Source organism: Anopheles funestus, chromosome 3RL (assembly GCF_943734845.2).
Source record: "Anopheles funestus chromosome 3RL, idAnoFuneDA-416_04, whole genome shotgun sequence".
Lineage (NCBI taxonomy): Eukaryota > Metazoa > Arthropoda > Insecta > Diptera > Culicidae > Anopheles > Anopheles funestus.
In genome coordinates this window covers 5,691,569-5,713,593 of record NC_064599.1, presented here as the reverse complement: position 1 = coordinate 5,713,593, position 22,025 = coordinate 5,691,569, and the positions used below count along the sequence as shown (strand labels likewise).

The 22,025-nt window shown below is 44.0% G+C and overlaps 4 protein-coding genes across 5 annotated transcripts in view; 3 read left to right on the top strand and 1 right to left on the bottom strand.

Annotated features, from left to right (window-relative positions):
• Window positions 1-2,808: 2,808 nt before the first annotated feature.
• Window positions 2,809-4,682, top strand: LOC125771521 (hemiasterlin resistant protein 1-like). Its single transcript, XM_049442213.1, has one exon. It carries the CDS (start codon window positions 4,117-4,119, stop codon window positions 4,606-4,608), a length of 492 nt encoding a protein of 163 aa, XP_049298170.1. The 5' UTR covers window positions 2,809-4,116; the 3' UTR covers window positions 4,609-4,682.
• A 706-nt stretch (window positions 4,683-5,388) lies between these two features.
• On the top strand, window positions 5,389-7,698 carry LOC125772222 (probable 3-hydroxyisobutyrate dehydrogenase, mitochondrial). Its single transcript, XM_049443688.1, has 3 exons — window positions 5,389-5,715; window positions 6,651-6,890; window positions 6,959-7,698. Exons 1-3 carry the CDS (start codon window positions 5,548-5,550, stop codon window positions 7,541-7,543), a joined length of 993 nt encoding a protein of 330 aa, XP_049299645.1. The 5' UTR covers window positions 5,389-5,547; the 3' UTR covers window positions 7,544-7,698.
• On the bottom strand, window positions 7,649-9,392 carry LOC125772221 (programmed cell death protein 2). Its single transcript, XM_049443687.1, has 5 exons — window positions 9,071-9,392; window positions 8,897-9,000; window positions 8,752-8,833; window positions 8,436-8,669; window positions 7,649-8,374 (listed from the first exon to the last, which is right to left on the bottom strand). The coding sequence occupies exons 1-5, from the start codon at window positions 9,248-9,250 to the stop codon at window positions 7,916-7,918; spliced, it is 1,059 nt and encodes a 352-aa protein (XP_049299644.1). The 5' UTR covers window positions 9,251-9,392; the 3' UTR covers window positions 7,649-7,915.
• A 703-nt stretch (window positions 9,393-10,095) lies between these two features.
• The window catches only part of LOC125770071 (phosphatidylinositol 3-kinase regulatory subunit alpha), a 35,590-nt gene continuing 23,660 nt past the window's right edge, over window positions 10,096-22,025 (top strand). For both annotated transcript variants that reach the window (XM_049439280.1, XM_049439279.1), the window contains exon 1: window positions 10,096-12,079. The gene's annotated coding sequence lies outside the window, so the exon portion shown is untranslated. The remainder of the gene's footprint in view (window positions 12,080-22,025) is intronic.

The following is a 22,025-nucleotide window of genomic DNA, read 5'->3' as shown; positions in this document are numbered from 1 at the left end:
TGTCGGTAGGTGTCGGGTTTACGGTTCTGCTTGTGTGAGGGAAGAGCAAATATGTGATAATTGATAAGATATCCTCCATGCGGCACTTACACTTGCTGTTGTACCGAGCTTTCGTCCATGTGTCCCACTCTGGCAAATGTGTTTTTTTTTTGCTCCAGGCGGCACCTGTTCCAGCTTTTTTGGGGGGGACGAGGAGGTTGAAACAGTGTGGAAGAAGCTACCTGACGATCGTCTACCTCCGAGATGACACACAACCACGAAAACAAGAGCAAACGAATAGCGCGCTGTAAGCGCTGTAACCTGCGAACGATCTCAAGCGATCGCCGTAGTAATCGTGCGGGGGAAGAAAATGGCGTTATCTATGCAAATACATGCATCTCTTGGATTGTTTTATTGTTGGCATTGCCTTGGTCGTTGAGCTAACACGCTAGCATCTTCAGTTGGTGGAATGGGATCAAATTCGAGTGGAGCGATAAATATGGGGTTCTGCAACAAATTATACTCTTTTTGGGGTGGAATTTAATGAGTTAAAAACATTTTAACCGCGGAGAGATAGGAAGACATTTTTTAAGTAGGGTGCCCAAGCTACTAATAATTACACTAGTAAAAAGGAGTATATTATTGTAGCTCACTTTGGGGGCAAAAGATTTTAACTTTTAAAACTTGAATTTCAAGTTCTAAAGCAACGTTGACACACACGTACCATTGTATTAGTGAACGTTATCGATTTTACGAAAACATCATACCTAAAGTGCGTAGTTATCATACTTAAGTATGGGCAATGTATGTGTTGGTGGATTTTTTTAACGCATCTCATACACATTGTCTCAGCATCTTCACACCTTCAGCCGTGCCTTTGTTCTTTGCGTACCATGTTTGCGTGTTCAAGGCAAGCACGACAATTTTTTTTACGACAAAAAGCACCTTTTCCAAACGGGAGGTTAAAAAAAAGGCAACCGAAAGCGATATATTGATTTTATGGACAAAACAAACAGTGATCTTAAACGATCGGATGCTGCCTACTGGCCGCATCAGGACACCATCGGTCTAATCCCGAAAGGAAAGGTCACACGGGACAAATGGAGATCGTCGAAGTGGGACACTTTTCCAACACACGGTCCAACACACCTTGCAATACCGGACGACCAGAGTAGTGAGCTTTTTTTTCTTTCTTTTTACAGGCCGGTTCGGTCTCTCTACCACAACGCAACGAGCTCGGTTTTGTGTACATACTGTTTGTCTAATATGTTAACACGGTTTGCTTAATGTGTGCCGGAATCATCTCTTTCTGGCCTTATGAAATACCGGACCACCTAACGGGCGTGTAAGGTGGAAGGCAGGAAGTGAGGAAACGGTAAGGAAAGGTATCAGTCACCTGTCACCGAGGCCACGGTGTCTAAAAGGCGGTGATGAGGCTTCCGTTGGTACTGTGCAGATATCCAATCCAGTCATCCACGTCCAACGGCACCGGAATGGAGCTTCATTTTGTTTAACTTTATTTAGGGCTTGTTTTGATACGACCGGCGGATAGGGAGTATCTGGTTATGATAAATCATGCCCATTCCACGTAAAGCACTCCACAAACCTTGCGAAAGCAATTTCATTTTAATACCGCTGTACGTTTTTGGTGGCACGCGGACCATCGTAGCGCACATGATCGCACCATTATCACCCGACACCCGACCGGTGGATCGGTGGAATTTGTTTGTTGTTCTACTTTGCCGTGGCAATCTAATTTCGTGCACTTCGTATCTATAAAGACATACACCAGCAGCTTCCGGTGTACCGGTTGGGCTTCAGCGCTCGGTTGAAACACCGAGGGAAGTACAGACACTTTCAGGTGCACATGTCTGGAAGCGAACAACGCATATCAATTGTTCGCCCAAAATTGTAGAAAAAGTAAGACAAAACATACAGCATATCTCTATAGCATTTTTAGTTAGTGGCGTCCAACGCGGCGATGAAGTAATACTTATTTTGAATTAACCACAAGGCCATTCAAAGAATTGATCGATCACTTGCCAGTTTTTATGGCGATTGGTACACAATAAATTGGGTTCTTCGTTTAATTTCTAACAGACTAAAACACCCCCTCAATCAGTTAGTGTACAATTTCTTGGAAAAAGCGTATTTGGAACGTCTTTGGATTAGGTTCTACAATCTTTTACCGCAATAAAACACAACAGTACTAGTTATAGGGCTGTAGAATCGCTTGGTCTTATGAGGGAGTCTTCTAAAACGTCCAAGATCGAGTGCCAGCATGTGCCTTGTTTCCCAACCATTTTTATGGACGTATATACGTTATTAATTCATCACAATTTTCAGGTACCATGCCTCTTTGACGATGTTTTTGGAATGTTTGTCGGATCTTGGAGAGATCCTACGTTAATCTCCAACACAATGTTTTCTGCTCTCTGGTCTATCCTTTAATAAGCATCCTGAGGACTCGTAAGCAAAATACATATGTCTATATCATCATTGTATTCAGTATCTGAACTGTTTTGAAAGATGATCTCCAAAGTTTTCATACACCTATCTTCTATCTCAGTGGCAACGATCTTTGATGGTCCCTCCCTGCAAAACCACCTGGTGACGGTGTTCATTATCATTCTTCCTAGCCTGGTCAGCTTGGCCGGAATTTCGCATGATGCCGCAATATATGATTGAAATTTCTTCGAAAAGAATTAGTCGATCATTGCTCACTTCGGCTACCATTCTGTCAGTAACCTTTGTTCCTACTCATCAGCGTTCAATAAACCTCGTTTTTCCGCTACAAAATCGTGTTTTTTGCCAAACCGAATGATCAGACGTTTAACATCATTTTAACCTGCTCTTGTTCTGTCTGAAGCGTACATCGCTTAAATGTGATGTACGAGTACGAAAAGCCTTCATGTTTCAATCGCTGGTAAAGGATACTTTTTCACTTGCAGATCGAACAAAATGTGACGTGGGCTGTGGTAGAACAACGGCGCTTATTCATTGTGTAGGGCAGGCACCCGTTCGTATCATGCTGATGGTTTTGCTGCCTTACTTCCCATAGCCATCGCAATGAGACACATTCCCGGTTCGCTGCGAGATAAGATAGTGGCGAGAGTACAATTTTAGTATCACCACCATCAGGTCGGTTGCTTGCAGATAGGAACGGTCTTACACACGTTGTTGAAATGAGTATCGCCCGTATGAGGTGTGACGGTGGTGGGCAATTATATTGCCCAACAGTGCGCCAGCAAGACGATGGATCTTCTTCACATGGACTGAAAGCTTGCCGTTGCCCCCGTACCTAAAACCTCCCCCAAGGTACGTCCGATTGGTTAGTATTGTTTTAATTTTTTTTATCATTTTCCATTCCCTGCTCATAACCCACACCTGCATTACTCCGCTGACTGTCAACCAGAGGACAGAGTCTTTAGATTGTCGAGATTTCTGTTTTCCGCACTCTGTTTGCTCCAATATGGCGCCGGAGTGCCAACAACGAGTGCAATTGGCCAGTGCGTTTGGGGCACCTTGTGAGCCGGATGCTACGAAGATGTAAATACTTTGAGATACCGTCAACAAATATAACGTGGCAAAAAAAAGCTGGCTATGATAAGGCTAAGAATCGTCTCGATGGTTTTACAATTGTTCATCTTTGTAACATTTTACCGGTGTGAACATTACATTTTAACCTATTTTTATATCAGCAAAAATACATTAATTTAAAAAGCTTTTGAAGGACTTTTGTACATATGTACAACTTCGTGTTAATCTTTCTCTATGCTTATGATTAGTTTAATCTACTTTTTTGTGATCCATTTTAACGCAACAGAAAATGAGGTTAGGTAAAGCGAAAAGCGTGTTTCACCTAAACACATTTTGAGGTTGTGTGGTTCGTGATGGAGCTAATTAGCACCCAGTTACTATATATCAGAGGGTCAACTTGGAACATATTGCCCATCGGTAAACTTTTCGTACACTGTTAAAAATGTAACACCATCTATTTTAAAGGTAGAAACACCTACTTGGGAAAATAATAAAAAAAACTTGATTTTTATGCATTATCATTATTAAAATACATAGAGTAGGCTATGATTCAGATGAATTGTATCGTCGTAACCATCAAAAAAGGAAAGTCAGAAAATGCCACGCCGTGATACTCGTTCAAAATCGGTTCCTCCATCCCGTAAATCAACCACCACCGATACAAAATCTCAACATGGATCAGGTCAAAGTGTTCCCACCAATGTATCCGAACCCACGAAATCGCCGACAGCTCCTACGCTAGCAACACCCGCACCAGGATCAGGACTTTTCTCCCAAATGGCAGCTACAGCCGGTGGTGTGGCAATAGGTTCCGTACTTGGCCGAGCACTAGGTGGGCTTTTTGAACGATCCGAACCAAAAGAACAAAATACGGACGCGGTAGAGAAGGAGAAGAAGCCTGCAATGGAATCGATCACTGCCACGACGGATAAAAGCGGCCCGAACGAGGAATGTAGCCTAGAAATCAAGCAATTTCTTTCCTGCGTTGATAAGGAAATGGATGCAAAAATTTGCGAAGGTTTTAAGGAAGCGATGCAACAGTGCAAAACAAAAGCCGCCTCAAGAATATCTCTGTTTGATCACCTGTAGCGAACTCAATTGCGGAAACAATCTCTAAAGGTTGGTTTGAAATCGAATAGAATGTTTGAAGTGCTTTAAAAAAGGACAAATTAATAGATTTGAACAAAAATTTTTTTTATTTGAGTTGCGTGCACATGTATACAAATTATTTGCCATTTCAAAATATCTCTATTCGTTGGATGGTCTCCGTTTTACCGCCTTAAAACAGTATCAAAATTTCCCGCAAGATGGCGCTATTCTCCAGAAGCTGCATGCAAGCTATGAGCAGCATGTGCGGTACATGCGGACCCCATATGTTGAATGTTTCGAAATTGTAAAATTACCGTCATTTTCACATTAACTATAATGAGTATATTCTAAAAGTAGTATAAGAATTAATAAACAAAACTAAACGACATAAATGTCGACGAAACGACATAAAAAGATTTGTTAAAATTGTTGCGCTTATCGTAATAATTGGACTGATGTTCACGCAATTAGTGTTTCGGGTTGTTCCATGGAGTGTATTAAAATTATAAAAATATCCGTAAATAATGCCTAATTTGGCTGTAAAACAATATCTATTTGCTCTATATAATTTGTCCCCAAACCGATACGGGTTTACTACAAACATTGGTACCGCTAGTGTAGATCATGCGTTATTTTGGTACGACAACCTCAACGCAACATTGTAAAGCCGGTTTCACTAGCCCCACTGTACACATCGGTGTGCGTATGTTCGCGCTGATTCCCGGTACGTCTGTATTGGGTTACACGTCCAACATCGAGCACCCGGCACTTGTTTCACCAGGCTGCTCCACCGACAGTATCGAGCAAATACACGACCGCGACGGAGCGTTCTAGTGACATCTCCGTACATTTGCCCGTGCCCCCTGCCCGCAGTGGAATATTGTGCCGCCCGCCGGAAATAGTGTGAATTGTAGCAATCATAAAGCGAAACCATTTGCAATGGCCTTCCGTGTACTGACGCGAGCCGCCGCCGGCAACCAGCAACAGCAGCAGTTGAAGCTTCTGTCCGACCTGTTGATCCGTTCGTTTAGCAGCGGTCCGAAGAATGTTGGGTTCATCGGTCTCGGTAACATGGGCGGTCCGATGGCAAGCAACCTGATGGCAAAGGTAAGTGTGTGGCTCGTTTACCGGGCGCCCGCAATCCGCAATCCGATCGCGTTACGTAAAACGATACGAGTGAAATTGCACACGAATACTCACGTGTGCCATTGTGATTGGAAAAGGAAAACTGGCCAGGAGCATCGAAAAAAAATCGATTACGCAGGCTGTCTGACTGTCTTATCCCCACGCCACACGCCATATGTGGCGATTTATTTTTATCGAAAGCAAGCAACGATGATAAGCTCAATGTCAAATTGATAAAAGTCGCTCGTCGTCGTAATACCATTCCGTATGATGATCGGACGCATCGGAGGCTTGGCGATCGTCGGTGTGCTGCGTGGAACACATCGCACGTTTACTTTGATAATACACGCACACTAGAGCGCAGCATTAGGAACGTCACTATGCAGAAGTCGCTAGGGAACACGCGGTATCACGGGTCTGCGCAATGTTGCTAATTACTGATAACTCGTGTCGTCCGAAAAAAGAGTGCGAAATATTCCATCTCCATGTTCATGTTACGATCACCTTCCGATTGCTAAAGCGCCTGTAACCGCAACACGTTTCTAAACTATTCTTAGCCTGACCTTGAAAATCAATCATATGTAAGTTCGTACACGGAAGGGCTCAGGTCGTAATAGGGACAGCGCGACGATCAGTATAGTTCATTTAGCACGGCCGCTGTTAGAATGAAAGTGAAACGATCACGGACACATAGATACAAGTACGTTGCTGTTAAGGAAACTGCGCAATATCGTGTTGCGTTTCGTTTGACTTTCTAGACGAGTTTTTGATTTTCTTATTTCTATCTTTTGTATAAGCTTCAAATACTGATAATTGAGCGGTTAAGATGTAGCTAATTATTACTCTTGCTCTTGGTAGAATATCGAACCTGAAATAAATCTTCAATGTTAAATGACGATACTCTATTTACCATCCAGGGACATAAGCTGCATGTGTTCGACATCTCGAAGGAAGCGAAGGATTCGCTGCAGGCAAAAGGTGCCGTTCCGTACGACAATGTAGCCGAACTAGCCAAAGCTTCTGATTTCGTCGTTACGATGCTGCCGAACAACGATATTGTGGCCGACACGTACGACACCATCATCGGTGGCGGTGGTATCAAGAACCAGACCGTCTTTATCGATTCCAGCACGATCGATCCGAACGTTGCAAAGGCGGTAAGTGTCTTTCATTTTTCTTACATATTTGTTCGTCGAACGAATACTATCCATTTTCTGTATTGCAGGTCCAGAAAAAGGTGAAAGCTGCCGGTGCTACGTTCGTCGATGCACCAGTGTCGGGTGGTGTGCCCGGAGCTAAGAATGCTACACTCACCTTCATGGTCGGCGGTACGACCGACGAGTACCAGGCGGTGAAGGAACTGCTCGAGGGTATGGGCAAGAAAATTACGCACTGTGGCGGATATGGCATGGGTCAGGCAGCCAAGGTGTGCAACAACATGATGTTGGGCATTTCAATGTGCGGTTTGGCCGAATGCATGAACCTAGCGATCCGGCTAGGGCTCGACCCAAAGGTGTTCTCCGACATCGTGAACGCTTCGACCGGACGCAGCTGGGCATCGGAGGTGAACAACCCCGTGCCCGGTATTATCCCGACCGCACCGGCCGCTAGCGGATATGCGGGCGGTTTTGCGACGGGACTCATCACGAAGGATCTTGGCATTGCGTCGGCGGTCGCTACCAGCTCGAACTCACCGATACCGCTCGGTGCTCTTACGCATCAGATCTACCGGACGCTAATGGCGAAGGGTTTAGCCAACAAGGACTTTTCGGTTGTGTACGATTTTCTCAAGAACGCAGAGGGCAAGTGAGTGGCTGAGCGGAGCTAAGCCACCAGCGCAACAACCCTGGTGTCGGTCGATCCGGGCGTCTACCGGGGAACAGCCAGTAGCGCATACAGTCTTCCAGAGCATGCATTTATGAACGTCAATAAACGTGTCGTTTAGATTTTATTTTCAAGCTGAAACGAACCAATAGTTATACATTGGTTTACAGACTAACTCGTTCATACATAAATCCAATGGTTATATCATTAGACATGACACCTATGACGACTCAATCCATTAAGCCTTTTGAGGGCCTCTACTTGGACAAAGCAGCTCCACAATGATATGTAGTGGTGGCATTAAATGACTGCTCGTTTCATACTTACAGTTGAGCACGTTTCATTGATAAAATGCTTCTTATTGCTTTGCCGTATCCGTGTTGAGCACGTCTTGCCGGTAGATAAATTCTTCCGTGTAGCCTTGCACGTCACAGCTTGCTTCACAGGTGTAGCACACTAGAGTGCCCCAGTCTAGCTGATCGTGGTTCAAGCTGTTCAACATTTGAGGCATGATTTGAAATTCAAACACCCGCGGACCGGTACATCGTTCGCAGGCAGGAATGTGTTTCGGGACGATGGGCGACAACCAGAGCGGTTTGCCACCACGGTCGTACCGCAGCACTTGTTCGGGATCTGCCGAAATGCGTTCCTTAAATTTATCGAACGTTTTATCTTCCACCTGATCGGCCGAATATTTGTCCAGTTCCGCTTCGGGCAGATCGTCCAAAGCACCGGCTTTGCCTTCCTGTTTCAGCCGCTCCAGCTCTGCCATTTGACGCTTCATGTTCTCTTCCTCGGATAGTTTTGCTTTTGGTTCCTAAACAAAAACACAGTTGCAATTAATTTTTGATAAATCACATTACACAACCGGAACTTACATATTCTTCAGCCTCGGTTATGATCTCAAACTCAGGAAAAAGAATGGAACTTGATGCGGTAGTTGTACTCGCGGTTGTTATTCCTTCCTCACTGCACATAGCTTTATGGGTAGCTTTCCAATCGAGCCGTTGGTGCGATGCACTACAGTAATTGATCGATTTGCAACGAGAGCAAAGCTTCGGTCCTCGACAACCACACACAACGCACAACGGAACTGGAGATTTGACCGCAGGCTGGGGATGACGAAAAAAAGAAGATACCATTTCATTTGGTTTTCCTCGTTATGGACTCATAGGACGGGACACTCAGCATTACCGATTCCGTTGATTCATCCGGTGGATCATAAGCGTAAAACTCATTCCGTCTTGGTAGCTGACTTCTTAGTACTTTGATGGTTCTGGAATGAAAAGAGGTTGCGATTAAAACGGCTATTTACGACTTACATGACAACCTACTCTACCTTGCTTCTGAATCGGGGGACTGATTACAGGCCGCTTTTAAACACACGAACAAATACAGTGTCCTGTGGAAGCTGTTATCTTTGTCTTCAACTGGAGCGTATACCTTAAATGATAGGTAATTTATTGTAAAATTGTCTTCGGAGGCACAGAGAGCTTCATGGGTTGATTTTTACCTGACAAAGGAATCCAAGTGGTTCGCTACACTGTCCGCAAAGAAGATCGTCGGGTTTCGGTAAGCTTTTCAATTCTAACCAGGCCGGCTTTCCACCAACCTTACTGCGGAAGAACTTGTTCGTTAGCAGCCACGGTTCACATGGTTCTAGAAACCCCAGATCGACCGATGTAGTCTCCATATCACCGAAAAGCCGGTAGACTTGAACGTTTTTGGTGTAATAGCATAAAAGCCTGACTCTAGTTGAAATGCAAACAAAGCAACGTGCGTTTGACAGTTCCAAATTAACATGTGCAATCACATTGCTATCGGTTGTAGGAAATATTTACCGAAAGGAAACGCATTTTTCTTCAACTCTGTTTAATGATTACTGGTTTTAGTTCAACAGATTCGTGTATTAAACGGATTGGAAAGATTTTACACAACATTTAATGTGCAGTTACCATAAAAACGTAATGTTATTTAAAAACGTCGACCCAAAGAACAAAACCCAACATGTATTCGATTTCGTTATTTTCTCCTCGTTTCACACTCGTGTTGTAGTAACTTCTAAAATTGAAGTAAATTTTTTATTCTCTTTCTTATATGCAATTTTAAAATTTATTTTGCATTATTAATATGGAATAATGGCGAATATGCTGTCACATAAATACCTCAATTTGACAACAAACCAACGTATCGTGTCTCCCACCACCATATAGGACTTTTCTGTGATTTGGACCATCGAGTGGCGATTTTTTTTTTGCGGCACAACTCGTTGCTAAGTGCTTTCAAATCAGCCACAGATGCATAAAATTATTGCAAAACGTTTGGAAAAACTTAATAAAACCTAATGCGACCCATTGGCGCTTTGTGCTTGTGATATTAGAAGGGAACGCACGTTTTAAGTTGCATTTTTTCCCGGCACAAGGACGTCGCAATCAGCTGTGTGTGTGCACAGGCGTGTAAGTTGGTATGGTGGTGTGCGTACAGCCGACCGATACGTAAAGGTGAGTTTGTGCGAACCTGCACTCTTGTAAGTGGTCCATCGACGGAAACAGCAGCTTCGAAGTGGCTGTCAGCAGAGAAAAAGCAGCAGTAGTAAGTAGCAGGGCAGGCGAACAGCAGCAAACAGAGAGACTGCCTCCCTCCGTATCTACGGTGAAAGAAAGGACAAAGAAAGTGTATCTGTGTGATATTACTGGGAGTAATATCATCTCAATCAAATGACGTTAATTTGACCGGGTCATTAAAAGGTGACAATTGTGATACATAAAGTGAATATCTCAGACCGGCTGCCGGATCGAAAGGAACCTGCGAGTGTTCTTCAACCTAATCCGGCACTTTGCTTACACTAGTCGGATTTGCTCTTATAAAAAAAACGAGCTTCATCGTGCTAGTGGTGCTGTGTGTGCGTTTTGTTCACTTCCATTGATTGAGTGGATTGTGTGTGTGTGCGCGCGCGTGTGGGGTGGGGGAGGTACGACTGTTCACGGAAGAGAAGTGAAGAGGAAGAAGCAGGAGGTTTTGTGGGAGGCGTTCGCTCATATGTGTGTCTCCTTTGCTGGGCAGTAGTGTGGACCGTGGGGTGAATCGCGGATGCCGATTAAAACGCGCAGCGGCTCTCGACGTGGTCGGATGTGTCAAAGATGAGAGTTTACGGTACTGCTGCTGCTGCTGGCTGCGACTGTTAATAGGAGAAGAGTTGTCAAAACGTGTTTGGTGGGTTGCTGTGCAGCAAGTACATCATTCCGGCACCCCCTCCACACTGATACGCTTTCACTTCCGTTCTTTGGGTTTCTTTGGGGGACGGGAACCTCCGAAGAAGGGTTGATGCAAGTAAATAAAAAAAAGGTTCCCTAATTCAGCAAAACGAGAGATGAAGTGAACGTAAGCGTGCGCGCGTGTGTGTGTGCGCAATTGTGTACGATTGGGGTGGCAAAAGGCAACCGAGCCAGCCCATTTACCCCCGTGTGTAGTGCTGCTGCTGCTGCAACACACTCACACATACACAGAATGTATAGTGTGCTGCTTAGGTGAAAAGCGGCTCGAAGAAGAAGAAGAAGCTTGTACGATTGCATCGAAGACAAGGCGAAGAATAGTGCAAAGAAGGAAAAAGATTCCGTAACCAGCAAAAGCGAAAAGAAATTGCGAGTGGCCTGTGTGTGCGCGCGGGGCTGCTTTTTCTGGCTTTTTTGCTTTTTCCTTTTTGTTAACTCGCTCATCGTTTCTCAGTGTAGAGGAGCTGCCCTGCTTTCGCGTTGGAAAGAGCGAGAAAGCGTATCGCGGACGTTCGATTTGGCCTGTGGAAGCGCAGTGGAAGCGAAAGAGAAAGAAAGCTAGACCGGTTCCGCTATCTCGTTCGAGCGCAGGCATGCATGATCTCTCGCGAATGTGTATTTTTTTTGTTGGTGGTGTCGCGCGAAGTGAATAGAAGTAGTTTGCCGTGGAAACGCGAACGTGCGCCCGTGTGCGCACATGAGTGTGTGTGTGTGTGTGCGCGGTGGATGTGTGCATACGTTAACTAGCAGTGTGTGTGTGTGCGAGCGTGTGGTGTATGTGTGAAAAGTGTGTGCGAAGTGTCCGGCCTTAGTGGTGTGGACAAGTTGGAAGCACACGGAAAAACTCGTCGACCAGCATAAGTGTGTGGCAGCACACAGGAGCATAGAAGCAGGAGGACGAGTAGTGCGGGAGGTCGATTAATGTGAGCTGTGTGTGCAAAACGAGAGAGAGCGAGAGAGGAAAAGACACACCGATTAATGAAGCTGGCTCACATATTTGGAAACTTACATATCCAACAAATACAGCCGAAGCACGGTACAGAAGCATTTTCGTTCGTTTCCGACGCACACTTGGGACATTGCAGCAGCACACGTACACCAGCGAGGAAGAGATGAGCCGATGAGAGATGCTGTCGGTTATGTATGCTGGCGCTGCTGCTGGCCTGTAAGCGAGAGCGAGACGGAAGCACACATCAATTCAGCTGGCAACAAAGTTGACCACATCGATTGGCAATTGACCGACAAAAAAGGTAATTAACATAGGACAAATGGGCCTTTTTTTGATGTTACTTTTTTATTTGCAAGTAAGCCTATTAATGGGAAAACGTGTGGAAAAAGCAGATGAATCTGGTTTGATCTAAAATAATTTAAAAACCAACCTACTCGTCTTACGTACTAGATCAAATAACGAATTGTTGCTACACATACACACCTACACCCCTTGGGTCTTCTTTTGTACGTGTGCGTACACGTACGCAGTGTAATATGAAGTGTGCCTACTGAGATGAGATGGTGAACAATTATGATTTTGTTTAATGTAATTAGCATAAAATAATTTTGGAACTAAGCCATCTTTTTCGTAGCGTATGGCAGAGGGAGGATCTTGAAAAAAAACACAAGATTTTACCATAGGTTTGCTAAACCACAACCACATGCGTGAAGAAAAAGAACAGCAAGAGATCGTACCGCTGGAGAGTGACAGAGAAAGAGATCACTTTAATTTGTCTCTTGATCGTACGATTCTCGCCACGATTGAGCGTGTGGGAGGTAATGTGAATAAATTTGGATGGAACAAATAGAAGCACAAAAAAAAGAATGCAAATCAAAAACTCTTCTGAAGATAAAAAAACTTACATGAGAATGCTTAATGTTGGTTGAGTACTAAATGTTTTATTTTCTGTTTCTTCTCGCGAAGAAGATCTTTCGCACGAACTGGAGTTGTGTGTGAATTCATGTTGTTACGAAAACCGCACATGAAATTGAGAGTTACTCCTTTTCATTTGGGATCAGCGGATTTTCTTGGGCAATGTGATTTCCTTACCGGCGAACTGCTGTTCACCGTACGAAATGTTCCATAAAGAGAAAGATGTATTGGAAGGTAGAGATTAGAGGGTTGAAGAAGAGAAAGAGAGGAGATCCCGAAGAACAGGGTAGGATGAGAAGGTTTGAAGAGAGAAAAGCTATCGTTTCGATGTAGAGCGAGCGCTGAAAAAACCTTTTCCCATACGCATGCATGCATTTCTCTCCTCCTCCGTCGTTGTGCGGTGAAAAACGCGAACTCAAATCTATTCGCCTAAAGTCATTGTACAACATCAATTATATTTAATGAAGTTGAACAACTTGTCAAATTTTCCTGGTGAATGTTTCACCAACGATTGCTTTACAATATTAAAACCATAGTTTGTCTAGATATGTCTAGAGAATTTAAGTTTATTTTAGTTTTAAGTTTATTTTCGCTGTTTAGTTTTAAGTTATACATTGTTAAACCTTCGAGGCCAACAATAAATTGCATGAAATGAAATGAAATGAAAATTCCCTGAGGGTCTCAAGCATTTTGGTACGTTCGACTCGAAGTCCATGAGATGAGAATCAATCCAAATGATTAAACCAAATTCCCAAATTGGAGTGTAGAATTTAGCCAGGAATTCATAAACCATGTATGCTGCAAACTTCTATCCACACCCTAGAATTGTTTGGTCTGAAGATTGACATACGGGTGTTGAGATTCAGGAGGAAACATGTGGGGAGGTGGTTATCTTGTTTCTTTAGCAAATATTTGGTCAAACACACCTGTCTGTTTAGCAGAAAACATTCAAATATCAATATCTTCGAAGATCTCAATCCAACATAGGGTCAGTTATGTACAACCTACGAAGAAACTGGACTGGATAACTTTCCAATATATACGATATTAGACCCCGATTCGAGATATGCAGATCTTCGGATCAGATCTCTGCAATGCGCCAGGAAATTGTACCCCAGGAACTGCATTGTACTTGACTCTACTGCGAAAAGTTTGCCGACCCAAGGACTAGGCTACTTGTGACTTAACATTCTCTTATCCCAAGTACCCCAAGTTGATATGAAAAGGCTGCGGCACATAATACAAAAAGGTCCAGACAATCGAACAGAACGACATCAATCAAGAGACAGTTTGATTCTGTCTGATACGTTTGATTCCAACTTGCATTGTTTAAACCTTTGTAATAGCCCGGCAGTCTGCAGTCATTGAACATTGAGCAAAAAAAAAAACCTCAAAACGTATGGATTTTTTTTTTCCATGAACAGAAACCTTTTTATACGATTTGTCTGTTTTTTGGTAACAGAACGATCGTGTCCCAATTCATTGTGAATCTTGGCTAAAAAGACAAAGTCTAGTCGAGTTTTTAACTCAGGCTAACATATTAACATGTATAGTAGTGATGGGTAAATCTTCCCGGAGTAATCCGACTCCAAGACATTCCGGAGTATACTCCTGAGTATACTCTGGGGTAACTCCAGAATTATTAACAACCGACGGTTATTCCGGAGTTAACATTGGATGCAGCACCGGAGTTAACTCCGCAGTATTCTGGTACCAACTCCGGAGCAATTCGGAGTCAACTCCAGAGTTAGTATTCCGGAGTTACTCCGGAGCAATTGGGAGTCAACTCCGGAGTTACTGCGGAGTTTAATCTGGAGTAATAGCTTCGGATTATACTCCGATTTTTATACGTCGGAGTCGGAGTGGATTTTACGAAACCACTCCGGAGTTCCCACCACTGATGTGTAGACACTTCGTAGCCCTCTGGTACGTCACTCGATCCGATCTCAGCTCGGATGGCGTCTTATGATGGTAAACGAAACCGGTAGCCAGCTTTTGCTAAGGAAAGGTTCGCCGTCTTCCTTGGTGTTTCGATCAGCACCATCAGCAATAATAATGCGCTTTTCAAAACGTGTGTGTGTGTGTGTGTGTGTGTGTCCATAACCACCCTCGCCTTTATTTGTACCAGCAGCGTACCCTTTACTGCCGATAACGTACAGAGTGTTTGTGTCTCTGGTGCTGGTGGTGGTGTGGTTGATATAAATTTGAATATTTTCTACACCGCTGCGCTACATTTTTCGGGGTGGGTAAAAAGGTGGTGGTCGAATGGTCCGCCGATCGGCGATTATATTTCTAGCCACAGTGAGGCAGATAGAGTGGCGGAAGGGGGAGGCGGAGGAGGAGGAGAAGTAGGGACGAGGCAGCAGTGCTGCGAGGAGCGCCACATACACGCGCTACGGAAGTTACCTTCGGGCGACGGATCATGATCGTCGATTCTACACACGCACATGTCTAACGCTCCTTTGCCGTTTCCTATAGCCTACTTATACATACTGGTACAGAATGATCGTTTGTCGCACGATGGAAGTGTATGATTTTGGCCTGCCTTGTGTTGTGCGAGGGGGTTCGAGGGTTGGTGGTTTGGGGGTTGTGGGATCAGATAGTATGTAAGGGTGTGCGAGAGGGGTGAGTAGAGGATCCGGGGCCGGAGTGCCGTATTGTGTGTGTGTGTGTGTCGCTGTGTGCTCGTCCACTCCTTCCGGAATTCAGCAGCCAGCCGAACCACCCTCGACAGGAAGAAGAATAGGATGTGTGGCGAGGCAAGGTGCGCATTGAATTTGTGTGTTAATCACACACATGTATAGATCGGGTTGTGTGTAAAAGGGGCATATGGGCGAAATAAATGTTTCATCAAATGAAACGCACACCACCAACGACGGTGGGATAGAGAGCTCCGTGATGGTTTTTGGATGACGCGATGATGATGATGAAGAGTGTTGTGTGTCGTCGTCGCGTCATGCTTTTCTGGCAATGGGTATAGAAGCGTTTGTGATCACCGAAGGAAGGGGGGGGGGGGGTGGTGCGGGCAGAAGATAGCAGCGGCACACGGGGAGAGGCGAAAGTCAATCGAAAAGTCGAATCTAATACACATATGCAAAGCAAGCAAAGGGAGAACCAACAAAAACTACACAACCAAGCAAGCCTGACCATCATCATCATCACATCGTCAAGCAGAAGCTGCTGCTGCTGCTGCTGCGGGGTTGATGTTTTTTTTTCTTTCTTTTCTTTCACGCTGATGAGCATTGAAGCATAAGCAGCACGGTGCGAGCGAAAGAGAGCGCACGATGCCATATCGAAGCTGGTGGAAACGTCAGAAATGTACAGTTTTTGAATGGAAGCGAAGGAGCGAAGACTGCGTGCGGGAAAAAACAACTGCCCCACGGCATGAGCCGCGAATGCGTGAGCGTGAGCGAGAGCGCGTGCGATAGAAGTTTGGTTTCGAAAAAGGTGTGCCACCGCGGGTGTGTGTGTGTGTGGTTGCGTGCGGGTGAGACGTATGACAGGCAGAGGGCCGAGCGCGTGTGCGGGGTGGGGAGCAATTTGTCCTTGAGAAAGGAACCACGGCTGCTGCCTATTGCTGCTGCTGCTGCTGCTGCTGTTGCTGCTCTGTTGCGCTTTACTTTTTCGCTGCCTGCTGTCTGCCGGCACGCTTACGTGCGTGCTCGGTTTAGTTTTGGTGGTTGACTAGTTGGGTTGACCGAGAGCCGGTTTTTTTTCTTTTGCTGGATTTGTGAACGCAAAAGGGCCGCGGAAAGGAAGATTTTTTTATTTTAGAGCAAATGTGCGCGACTCTTCGGATAGTGCAAATGTGTGCGTAAATTTTGGTTGAAAGCAATTTATTTTTACAACAATATTATAAGTTTACATATTTTGGGGTATTTCAGTCTTTCTTTCTCTATTTGTAAGGCTTTGTATATTTGTAGTAATGTGACAACAATTTACTAGCGAACCCAAATAAAAAAATCAACAACAAGAGAATTGTGCTTTATTTTTGGGCATATATTGCAAAGTTGTGTATTATTTTTAAATGCGATACACAACTCCATCGCACACCGACACACATTTACAAAGAATAAGCGGAAGTGTTTCTGTACCGAAACAACAAAAAAAACTTGCCAGCATGTGCTAAGGGTGCACGTATGTGTATATTAGTGTGTATATATATATTCTAATACACATTTTTTAGAACGCCATTTGGTCGCCGGCTCGCGTCTGTAGGTAGTATGGCCGTGCCGTTTAGTGTGCGATGCGTGTTCTCGAGCGTCTGTGTGTGTGTGTGGTTCCCTCTCTCTCTCTCCCTCTCTCACTTCGTTTCCCACTCTTAGATTCGAACACCGGTCCATCCATGCTCACATTGCATAATTTGTGCTGCTGCCGGGGACTCCACGGGGTGTGTGTGCGTGTGTGTGTGTGTGTGTGTGCGCGTATGCGTTATTACATGGGGTGTTCGCTTGCGAGTTCTTCTTGTCGTTTTATGTTATGTTTCTTTGTGGATTTGTTTCCTTCTAATGCTGTTTAAGGAGCACTTTTGTCAATCAGTTGGCGTTTATTATGTTTAAGGTAATATTCTACAACAAAAGGATGGAAAGTGAAATGTTTTACAGTGTGTGACAAAGGAAAATAAGGGTTGGGGGGTTGGTAGGAATTTGACAAGGACGAGATGTAAACGAGGTAAAGAGTGTGACCAGGGAACGTGTGTGTGTGTGTGTATGTGGACGAGATGACAATAAATGTTGCATAGAAACCGATTGTTGATCGATTCTCCTTTCTCTCTTTCCATCTCTCTTTCTCTCTCTCTTTTGATGGCCAAAGTTATCGGCTCATAAAAATCTGCACACACGCACACAGAGATTTACTCTTTCCGCCCAATCATTCGTCAGTGATTCTTTGTCCGGATTGAACTGGTTCGTTTGTTGGGTTTGTATTTTGGGGAAAGTATATTTCTTCTTCTTGTCCAAAAAAAATACCTCACCGAAAAGAAAGAAAAAGGGATGTCAGTTGTTGCCCGGTTTTTTGTTTGGGGGGCGAAAGAAGCCCTTTTTAGTATCAAGGAAGAGGGGACAGAAAGAGAGAGAGAGACAAAAACCGGGCGAACGGTTCAATCCTCCTTTCTTGGGTAAAAAAAAACACATCCTTTTCTGAAACGCGATTTCACTTTCCATCGTCAACTTTGTGTGAGTGTGTGTGTGTGCGCATTGAGATCGCTCCATCCTTTTTCAATCAAATACCATCGGTGCCCCATTCCCCACAAAAAAACACACAGGCAGCTCCATTCATGCTAAGGGGGTAGTTTTTCTTGTTGCATTTGTCAGAGCGAGATGGAAAAGGGATGGATCCGCACGGGTTTATATAGCTCAAGGTCGTTACCGACACCTGTGCGAGAGCGAGAGCGCGAAAGAGGAAGCAGTATGCTGCTGTTACCGTTTAGTTGTGCTGTGTGTGTGGTGCGTTTCCCTTTTCTTTTTCTTCTTCTAATAAATTTTCCCTTATTGCTGTGTGAAGTTTCTTTGTTCTGTTGCTTTTTTCGATTTTTCCTATTTTATTATTTTTTTTGGGGGGAGCAAGTATTGAAAATTATTTACACCGGTATGTGTGTTTTGTATTTAGTATTTGCGAAGCTGTTTGTCATCATCGCTCATTCATCTCTGTGTTGTGCACTAAGTCCATACAGTTGGGCAATGTAATTCGTTTCGCGGCAGTTATGCTCCATTCATGATCTTCCTTTATTTGGCACGAACCGAAGCCGCCATGTTGGAATGTTGATCAAATGAATGTTTTAGTAGTTTTGGATGATCGAAGAGGTGCAAAATGTTACCTTAAAGTAGGACACAGGACAGTAGGAGAAATATCAACATAAAACATAACCATAAACGAGAAAAATTTCACATTAAAATTGGCATACGTCGGTTTTTTCGAGTTGCCTTTCTTTAATCATTTGCCGTTCTCTATATTCCTATCGGTTAAGTAAGAAAAAAAATCGCATGAAAATTTGAATAATGCCGGTAAAATCGGGTCAACGCCATTCGGAATTTTCTCCGCTACTGTCAAATTACATTGTATGTGTGTGTGTGTGCTCTCGCAATTCTCTCTCCCATTTTCACGACGAGCAGGAAGCACAGCTTTCCTTTCGCAAAAAAAAGGTTTGTCTTGTTTGCGTGAAGTTGAGGTTAAGTTTGTTTCCTCGTTTTCCTTTCTTTTCGATATTTTTATGCTCATCCCAAAATTTGCTTTGAGCAGAGAGCAAGAAAAGGTTAGGCGCATGCGTATCGTTTCCTGTCGTCGCAAAAGTGTCTAAAAAAATTTCGTCTCTTTCTCTTTTTGGATCCGTTTGGTTCGGTTTTTCCACCAGCAGAGAAAAGTTTCTTTGTGTGTTCAGAACGATAATTGTACTTTCGCTATGATTACGCTAAGTGTTGATATATATATTTAAATCAACCTGCTTGTAGACGAAGGAAACCGCATGTTGTCATGGTGTAATTGTGTTGAAATTATGAAGCAAAAAAGAAAAACCGGCCGCACTGACACGACGCTTCCGGTCATACGCTCACACGGAAAGGCACGTGCACACCACCACAGTGTGGGGGAGGGAGACGGTTCATTCCGAAAGCACAGGTGAGCACGCACAGAGACCCGATGAAAATCACACTCTACGTGTAACGGCTCATCTTTCTCACCTTGAAAATGAAGTTTCCACCAGTCGTGGAAGAGAGGGTGGATTTTCCACCACCTGTCAATTTTCCGCCGTTCGTTTCCCTTTCGTTCGCACGCACGCTCTTTCTCTTTCACCCCCAAAAAAGCCTGCACTGCTCTGAAAGCTGTTTCGTGCCAACATTTCGTTGTTTCCACGTGCCAAAGTGACTCAATCTCGTCCTATAAGTTTCCCCTGCTTGTCGCACTGGAGAGGACATGCGAGGCACGTGAGAGGTGTGTATGGCCAATGGCCCCGTTTGCCGGTTTCTGCCCTTTCTTTCCATCCGAAGACCAAGCTCGGCATCGGTTTTTGCTATTGGTGTGTCAAACTCCCCTTTTTTTGTCCTGGGGGGGGGTCAAATGTTGTCAATGACCGCAACAACGAAACAGCACTGCCGAATGTGTTGTAAGGTTTGCCTTTCTTCTGTGCCTTTTTAACAAGTGACTAATTTATACATATATGTATGTATGACGACATCTCACATCTTGCTGATATTTCCTTATCAATCGGCAGATCCACCGGTCGGAATCAAGTATTGCAACTGTTGTCCATGTTGGGTTGCGTATGCCACAAAGGAGACAAAAAAAACACGAACGAAACAAGCTAAAACTCATGTCAAATAACCTTCAAAACTGATTTCTCAGTGCAATGGCTTAGGTAACGCGTGATGTTAAAAAGGTGGACGGCCATTATCGCATCGAACGATGCGATTAAATTAGATAGCAAAAGAAATAAAAAATAAATAAGCGTGAAACGCGTAAGTGTGAGGCTAATAATCGTAATAAAAAAGCATGAGAACAGTAAAAAAGAAAGAAGCTCATCATCTCTCTAACTTCCGGATCGAAAGGGCGGGGGGGTTGGAAGTGTGTTGGCATTTTCAAACGGTCAACAGACGATTTGTTTCAAGGATTTTCTTTCTAAGACGTGAAGGAATCGGTTTATAACGTGTAATGATGACACATTTAAACTCTCACAAGCCCCCGTCCACCGCCCTCCAAAGAATGTTTCCCGTGTCTCATTTTCTTTGTGTTTGTTGTATCTTTTATTTTCTTGTCTCAAAATGAATCAAAAACGGAAATCTGAAGATTATTTTTAAAGATCCTGTGGAGAACGCATTATCAGACGAGATTTGCGAGATTTTTTTGTGTCCACAAAATTGCAAGATCGATAAAAAAATGATAAAATTTATGTAAAACTCCACTAAATGTCTGAGTTGTGGAGTTTGAAGAAATCCTTTCCTCAAGTTTATTCCAAAAAGTCCACGTCCCGAAACGTTGAAGAGATTGATTGTTCAGCTTTTTTTCTAGATATGCTTGGTCATATCATCGTAATTCTCACCATTGCCTCCAAACCCCAAGAACTCCTCGCTAATGAAAATATGAAATCCAAAAAACCCCTGAACCGTGAATGTGAGTAAGAGGGCGTCCGTGTGGCCACCGTCGTGTCCTGTATATTGTGTATGTTTTGTGTTTTTTTGGTTGGTTCCGACACAATTTCCACAGTGTTTGAACAGTTCGCGCGTCTAGCGATCGTCTCGTCTCCACGATCGAGGGACCTTCGTCCAGGCACGTGAGGGAGGTGGGGAGTGAAGGAAAAACACATGAGGAGAGACACCAAGGTGGGAATGGAATCTTTGTTGGAAACTCATTAAATTCTTGAAGAATGCACACGCTCACAGACGGCAACACGAACTAATGCGTTCTTCCCAGCTCATCGCCGGTGCTGGGGCCCTAAGGAGGGGACCGGCTGGTGTGTATTGCTTGGTTTTGTATTTTATCGCGTCGAGACAATAAATAAAACTATATTTAGATAGCTGTTGCTGATTCCGATCGCGACCTTGTTCCTTCCGAACACCGGGGCTCGTCTTCTCCCACACTCCTGCGGGTAGGCGCTGTTCGCTGATTGGGAGAATTGGAAAACCCTGCACATGATATCGATTAGAGCGAGGGTGCGAATTATGGGCCCGTTTGGGGTGTATCCGATAATCGATCGTTTGTGATCTGTCTGGTCTGTTATGGTGTGACTAAACCGGACATTCAAATGAGACATTTCGTGGTGTTCTTATTTGCCGGCTATTAGGTCCATTTTTAAATCCGTTCATCCAGTGCTGTACAATTGTCCTAATGCGTTTGATCAATATCTCCCTATCCCTGTACCGTTGTTGCGTCCGTCGACCATTCCTTCCATCACATATACCACTGGTGTTTAGAATTGGGAGGAAGGAGAAGAACCAGAGAGTGAGGGACCAAGCTGTCTGCTTTCCCGTTTCATTATCACACCTCTATTTGCGATGGGTGTGAAAAGCCAATTTTTTGATAGCGATAATCAATAAAGTAAAATCTATTAATTCCGAGGCAACCGTAATCTTGGTCAAGTGTTTTTTTTTCTTTCTTGTAATCCCATATGTTCAGCCATCCTTCTCTTCTTCGTATAGCGTACAATATTGATTGCTAATTTTGTCACGATGGTGTTATATACAGCGTCCACCCCGGGGTGTGTGTGTGTGTGGAGCAGATGATTTGTATGCCAAAACTCTGAGACTGGTAAAAAAAAGTGTGAAGTAATAAAACTTTTTTTTTTATTATTGCCATTTTTTGTCGCCATTAGGAAGGTGAGTGCAGTGGATTACCTCCCCATCTTA